Source organism: Merops nubicus, unplaced genomic scaffold (genome assembly GCF_000691845.1).
Source record: "Merops nubicus isolate BGI_N331 unplaced genomic scaffold, ASM69184v1 scaffold21427, whole genome shotgun sequence".
NCBI lineage: Eukaryota > Metazoa > Chordata > Aves > Coraciiformes > Meropidae > Merops > Merops nubicus.
In genome coordinates, this window is record NW_008622556.1 from 26,051 (window position 1) to 33,712 (window position 7,662).

General features: G+C 49.1%; 1 protein-coding gene across 1 annotated transcript; it reads right to left on the reverse strand.

The window, feature by feature from the left end:
* Positions 1–348: 348 nt before the first annotated feature.
* LOC103777291 (chromosome unknown open reading frame, human C3orf18) lies at positions 349–6,023 on the reverse strand. The gene is made up of 4 exons (XM_008944839.1): positions 5,790–6,023; positions 4,357–4,382; positions 2,364–2,493; positions 349–429 (listed from the first exon to the last, which is right to left on the reverse strand). Exons 1-4 carry the CDS (start codon positions 6,021–6,023, stop codon positions 349–351), a joined length of 471 nt encoding a protein of 156 aa, XP_008943087.1.
* Between the last annotated feature and the right edge of the window lie 1,639 nt (positions 6,024–7,662).

The window sequence follows — 7,662 nt, forward strand, 5'->3', positions numbered from 1 at the left end:
GACCCAGGAGGTGTGTGTGTGTGTGTGCTCTGACAAGTTTATCTCCAACAAAGCAGGCGCTCTTCCTAAGCACACAACTTGGTACATGCTATCAGTCAGCACCAGCCCAGACACCGGAGCTCGGGACCTTTCAGTAGTAACAGACACACCAAAAAATCACCACTGCCATCACAAAGGGTTTCCTTCCCAAAGCGATGACGGCTCCCAGTGCTTGTGCCCACCCTGCACACACACGGCTGGGGTGACGGGCTGGGCTCGGCGGATCGGCCGCGCCTGCGGCAAGTCATTGGTTTGTCGGCTCCTTCCTCCCCAGTCTCCGCACGGCCCCCGAGCAGGGGCAGGCACCGGTCACGCGTTGATGGCGTTGGCAACGTCTGTGAATACAAGACGGCTGGGTCTCTGGAGGGCTCCTTGGCTTGGCAGCAGAATCTGCGTTGAAGCAGCGGAAGGTGAGACCCAGGGAGTCTGCCTGTGCTGGGGTGCCTGGGCACAGGGCGCACGGTGCCGGAGCTACACCCCGCCCCTCTCCGCGGGGAGGCTGCCTCACTGCACAGCTTCAGCAGGCCTCTGACACAAACACATGCCAGGCCAGAGAGCGAGTCGGCGCATCCACGCCACTTCAAAATCCCCACATCGTGGGACAACTGGGTCTCACTGTCTACAGTACAAGACAATGTGAAAAGACTTGAAAAGTCAAGCAGGCCTGAAACATGCCACAGACTGAACTTTGGGTCTTGTTTTAGATTCTCTTTCTCTCTCTCATTATGTTAAGCTTTTAAACTTACAAACTTTCCAAGAAGAGGTATCTGTGCATTAGCAAGCCGTGGAAGGATCTGAGATATGCTGGCCAGTCCCTGCATAAGAAGGATCTGCTTTTACCTTGCTAAGTTTAACTCTGGCCTTGTCTTCCCCTGCCTCTTCCCCCAAAGGGAAACTCTCTATGTGCACTAATAGAGTGAGCTGATGTTTTCCCAGGATGTGTTACTCAGAGGACAAGATCCTTTGCTTTTATACAACAGTATTTCTCGCTTTCCCAAAACCGTGTACAGATATGCCGTCTTTCATATTTCAACACACACATCTTCTTTGTGCTCTTTAGCAAGATGGGAAGCAAGTTTCAAGGCAAGTATTTTATAATTACAGTTGTATTTATTATCTTCTCTTTTCCTTTCTGCCCACAACAGATCGCAACAGATTATCTGAAAGTGGAAAGTGTGTGGAAACCAAGAATTGTTTGGGAGAACTCCTGCTCCTGGCACTGGAAAAGCAAGGGAATACACGGGCAACACAGAGCGGCTGGAGAGGAATTCAAGGAAGGAGAGACGTCTACTCTAAGGGGAAGCTGCGTCATTGGCTAAGAGATGTACCTGTTCCAACCATCCCTGCTGTCTCTGTCTTTCAGAAAGGCTTTTTGTGTGGTGATGGTGACAAAGGAAACAGAAAGCACTGTGAAGCTGGCTGCAAATGATGGTGAAAAGCCCTTCTTCCCTATTTCTCCTACCTCTTGGTACACTAGGGAAGGAGACAACCTCTTGTCAAAGACTCATTTGGACTGTTACCCAAAAATGACTGGACAAGGGATCAGGCTCTTTTCAAACTCACCAATGTAGTAAGTCAGTGGTCTCTGAGGACCTTTATCATTTCCCAGCATGCTGCATGCTTTTGAACACTCAGAAGTGTGCAAAGCAAAGCCTTCTTCCTCTCTCCCCAGTTTCAAATGGAGATCTCCTCTCCCTTTGCTCTTTCTGAGCTATGCCTGCTCTGTGCCCAGCAGGGTTGGCCTGGAGGTGCTGACAAGATGGGATGGGCTGTGCCACGATAACATGCAGGGTTCCTGCCTGCGTTCCTCAGGCTTGCACTGTAGTTAGCTGTCATCATTACGGGATTCCCCTCAGCAAGGCCTGCACGCTTGCGCCCTTAGGCAAAGCAGGGATACCTTAAAACTGGGTGGAAATTACTTGCTTGTCAAGGCCAGGGCGAAGGAGCCTCAGTGGTTTGTGGGCATTGAAGCCCCATCTCCCAGAAAATGGCACTCATCCTCCCGCTCCCTTGTGGTGCTCTGGGAGGTGAACTGTAGTAAACTCCTCCTTAATTACTGAAGCTGCCCTTTTCTCTCTCCTAGTTGAGTAGAGCCAGCACTTTTCCCCCCCAGGCTCCTAGCTGCCTGACTCTTCAGTCCATCCTAAGCACTCTAAAGTGCTCAAGCCTCCTATCTCCAGGACTGGCAGAGACAGAGGAAAGTTCTCCTGAGGTTTAGCATGGTTTCTTACCCTACAACTCTACAAAAACTCTTTCACTCTGTAACAAGAGCAGTGCAGGTATCGGTGGTTGCAGTAACAGAGTCGCTGGCCTCTGCTGCCTACCTTGCTCTGTGATGCCTGGGAAGATGCTGCATCTCGTCCATGTTCCAGCAGCTCCTGCTCCAGTTCATCCTGTTCCTCTGTGGGATCAAAGTTGTACATGGGCATCAGCTGGTGCCGTAGCTTCTCCAATCTGCCCATGGGAGGGAAGGGAAAGTGTTATTTGAGAAGGTCGGATGCTCAGGCTGCCTTCCCCACCCCACCGCTGCCTTCTGCAGGCTGTTTCTCCTGCTGCATGGGGACTTTGCTCTTGTTGTTCTTGCTGGATAAGAGCCATGTCCTCTCCTGCAGGAATGAGGATAAGAACCTACCACACACAGCTGGCAGGAGTGGGAGATACCCAGAATGCAGTTACAGGGATTAATTGCCATCACTAATCTGTGTTGGGAGGCATTACACACAAAGGAATCAAACAGGGATTTAAGTTCCTGCAGACATTAAAAGATCAAGCTTTATGTGGTGGGACAAAAGCAACAGTGGAACGTACTGGCTAGGCATTTTTTGACTGTTCCCCAGTCCATCTGCCCACAACACCCAGTCCTGCCATGTCACACCATGTCTGCCAGTAGAATTCCACTTTTAACTCCAGCTCCTTTAACTTTGGTGTGGAAGTATCATGGAACCATAGAATGGCTTAGGCTGGAGACCCTAGATGTCGTCTAATCCAACCTCCCTGCCATGGGCAGGGCCACCTCTCAGCTAGACCAGGTTGCTCACGGCTGCATCCAGCCTGGCCTTGAATACGTCCAGGGAGGGGATATCCACAACCTCCCTGGGCAATCTATTCCAGAGTCTTGCCACCCTCATACTGAAGAACTTCTTCCTAAGATCTAGTCTAAAGTATGTAAAAAGAATTAGAAAATGACAAATAGAAGATAGGAAAGAGACAGATTCTCATAGGAGGCCGATGCCTGTAAGTAAATAAGACTGCTCTTACTCTTGTATCTTTGCTCCAAGTGACAGAGCTATAATGTATTACCCCAAAGGGTCTCCCTAAACACTGGGTAGCCCAGAGATGGATGGGTGGGCATGCTCCTGTGAAAACACCGAGCTCTGCCTTAGGCTGGAGCTGAGTTTTGGGGGTGGGGGAGGGAAACACACAAGCCGTTACTGGCAGTGTCACCACAAGTATCTACTTTGGCAAGTGTTAGGATGACGCATTCCCCCCCAGGTTCTGTAAGGCTTTGCCAACACAGCCACTATCTCCAGCAGTGCTATGTTCAGAGGCCAAGCATTTGCTGCTCCTGTGACAGTACCCAGATCTAGGCTCCAGGGTCTGGCTTGAAAATATTTATGGGCAGAAGCTATTCTTGAAAGTCTATGGCCAGGCCTGCCACAAGGAGTCAGGCAAGGAAGGAGGTACCTCATCTCATGGAGATTCACCAGTGTTTCTTCTGTCAGAGACAGAAAGAATGAGATGTGTAGCTCCCTGCATGCTGCTTTCCTCTCTGTTTTCATCCAAGAGCTTAACAAGGAAATTAAGACACTAAGTCTTGGGCTAGAAAGTCGCATCTCTGCACTGTGCTGCTGCCAGTTGCTGTGACTGCAGCTAAAGAGGCCTTCAGCTTTCCAAGGCCAATGTGATTGGCCTGGGCTGTTGGAAAGCATAGAAATCTGGGAATGGCTGAAACGTGAGATCCACACCTCTTGTGACAGAGTTCCCAGCTTCTTTATGCACTCTTAACCCTTTCCTCTGGTTTAGTGCCTTTCATAGATGAAACATGAAGCATTTGCAGGATCCCAAACCTCTTCTTGCTCAACCATGTTCTACTTTACAAAGCTGCAGAGGAGTCTTTGCAGCTCTGGTGTCAGAATGTGGGCCAATACCAGGAGTGCAGTGTTCCTGTCCCTGCCTCATTCACATGCAGCTCGTTGCCCACAGGCTTGTTCTCAGACAGCCATCCCTTACATTCATCCCATCTCCCTGTCTCCTTCCTAGCTCCCTCTGGATTTTGGAGCACAGAGTTCCTTTCAGCCAACAACAGACATTACTTACCTCTTCCTCTTCCTGATATACAGAACCTGGAAGAGAAAGAAAACCATGCTTACAACAGTTCCAGTAGGATGGGGAACAGCTAAGAAGAGAAATTTGGGGCACAGGGCACACAAAAAGGAGGTGTAGCAAGTCTGGTGTCACTGTGCACCAAAGCAAGGGGAAGGGAGAAGTGACAAATGAAAATAACATTTTATATGAATCACCGTGAGCTCAGTAGCACATCGTGTCTGGCACTAAATGCTCGAGTGTCCTGTTATTAGGTGTGTTAGTAGTAGTAAGAGTATTAGGTGTATTATTATTATTATTAGGTGTACTCAGCACATTTCTGGTGGCAGCAGGACATATGTTACAAATTAAGAGTGGGTAAAGAGCCTTCCCTTTGTGGTTTTCATCTGCAGATTTCCTACAGCGTAGAAGTGCTGATACCCCCTCCCCAGGGGAAAGGGAAGAAGTGAAGAGGGCATGCTCAGTGACTTGCCTCATATCAGCCTCAGTAAGAATGGCTGTGCTGGGAAGAAAGTGAGGCTTTTGGCCTCCAGAGCCTTGTTCTGAGAACTACCAACGCTGGATGTTGCTCTTGGGAACTTACGACTGTTTCCAGGATAAGGTTTCCAGGTTCTCTTAAGGGTTTTTGGAAAAACTCCTCCTTGGGCCTGCAATGAAATTTTGCAGTAGTCCCTTTCTGTAGGCTCCTCTGATGGCTGTATTAGCGAAGCTCTTCCTCATACGAGGAATGGGAGCTTGCTGCTACCTTCTGTTCTCTGTTGGTAGGTAAACGATCTGGTTATGTATCAGAAAAAGAACTGCAGCACTTGCATTGCCCATGTCAGGCCCAGAACTATAGTTTCTGAAAGCTTCTGCCTACAGCATTAATGGCAAGGTTAGTTACACTGCAAATCCTCAAGGACTTTGCCAATACTCAGCAAGTAGAACCTTGAAATGCAGTCCCGAATGAGTCTAGACAAAAGTGGACTGAGGCCACTTTAATTCAGAAAGGCATGTCCCCAGGGCAGATCAATGTGGTTTCCAGTCTGCATTAAAAGTTAATTCAGATGAACTTTCTTGCTGGGCCCCCCTGTTGACAAAGTTTAAATGAATGCAGCTGCTCCAATTAAGTCAGAACAGAACCTGCTTTGTGTTCTTCTAACTGAACTTCCTACTGTTATTAAAAATAAATACTGATACTACATATGGCTTCCTCTAGGACTGCTGAGCATCCTGTTTGGACTAGACCTCAGCAAGGCTGCAGAAATACTGGAGCACTGGATAAAGGCCTTAAAAAGAAAGAGATCTCAGGAACTATCAGTTTCCAGAAGTTCTGGGTGAGCCTTTAGTAGGACAAAAATCAATTATTCAACCCAAATCAGTCCTAGAGCCCCTTTGCCACCCTCCACCCTCAACAGACAGAGAAATATTTAGCGGGGCTCTCATACCATAGCTACAGCCAACCCGATCACAGTAATGATCCCAAAGGACAGCAGCATTGTGCTTATGCCAGGTCCAGTGCTGGCCACATCTGGGATTTTGGTGCTGTTGAAACTGGTTGTCTCGGGGCTTATGGTAGCTGTTTCTGTTGGAGTCACCTCCAGAGTTGTCTGTGGGTCTGGCTTGGCTGTGGTGGTGGTGCTGTGATACAAGTCACGCACAGAGGGTGAGCTGTAACTCATCCTGCCAGCTCTTGGTAGCTCCTTTTACCAAGCTGTTGTCCGCACCCACCAGCTACAGAAGCAGAGAGCTGCTCTTCGTATCAAGGCCCCTCATGTGAGACCTATACTTGTAGCATTGTCGCTGATGGTTTTTCTTCACAGGAACCACACTGGTTTCCGCCTAGGAAAGAATGAGAACAAAATGAAGAGTGCAGAGCTCGGAGAGACAGGCATAACTTTTTCCAAAGTTTCCAGTTCACTAGTACAATTTTTGAGAGCAGCTCAGTATTTGTCAGGGCTACTCAGAGCCTCTGAAGTCATGCCCGATTCGCTTCAAGTCAGTGATACGCTCTCCCCTCACTGCTTCAGCTCTGCCTCCTTGCAGGCACTTGGCAGATCTACATGGGGACAACCTCAGAACCGCTGTCTTGGGTTTGCTCCAGGCTGAGCCAGGTGGTCTCTGTCCACCCCAAGAGATGCAGCATTTTTCTCCTTCTGTCTGTTGCTTTTAATTTTTGGAAAGTGACATCGATCCCCTTATCAGTGGGAACACATCCAACAAAAGGCCACGCAGCTGGGAGGCATCCATATCTCAGCATGCTTTTTATTGTGGTAGTCAATGCACTATCCAGCAACCTCATCCCTCATCCCATGTGCTCTGGAAAGGCAGCTTCCTAAAAGCAGTGCATTGCACTGGTCACCTATCTCCTACTAAATACTGTGACTATTTATTTCACAAGTTCCCCAAGAAAGCACCCACTCCAGCTTAGCCATGCACTGCTCATTATCAGTATTAATTTTAAAATGAGCCCAATTTTGGATTGGAATTGTGAAATTTGATAGACTATTCATGGTGAAAACATGAAAGGCTTTAATTGCTTCATGCTTCTATTGTGTGAATGATGAGGAATTGCAAAGCACCCTGGATGGTCCTATGGGAACCACGTGCACAGCTGCGTGCGTAAAACCACTGTGTGTAACATTCGCTCAGCGGCTGATCCCGTCCAGCAGCTTCCTCTGGACCAGCGCAGTGCCGACCCCGAGAGCTGCTGTTGCAGTGCTCTGACCATTCCTCTGCAGTTCAGCAGACACTACATCTCTGGACTGGAATGCAGCCAGGACACGGGGGTTACTGAGCTCGGAACAAAGATGTGCCTGCAGAGAGAAGGGAGCTGCTGCTCCACTCTGTTCTTCTTTATTCTAGGCAAGGGTATTGTGCAGCTCCCGTTCCGGGGAGGCCTCACTGCTGCCCTAGCTGCGTGAGACAGTGTGAGTGACATCTGCCACTAGCCACTGAAGCAAAGACATCACACCAGGCAAACAGCACCAGGCTGCCCTTTGGCGAGTCAGCAGCCCGAGTGTCACCTCGGCTTGCACAGCACTTATCCTGCACCTCCCTGAGCAGGTACATCTCTTGCCACGCGTGCAGGATCTGCCTCGCAGCACCTTGTGAATAACTTTGTGAAGCAGGAGTTGCTGGGGGATTCTGAAGTGCCTGGCAGACTGTGGGAGCTGTCAAACTCCCATAAGCTTCTGAAATGTGAAGATAGCAATTCTGATCTGGTCCCACCTAAACATCATGCTGAGACACAAGTTCATTGCAGCTGAAATGGACCTTGTCCTTCACTGACCACCAAACTGTACATGCCTGGTCTAAAGC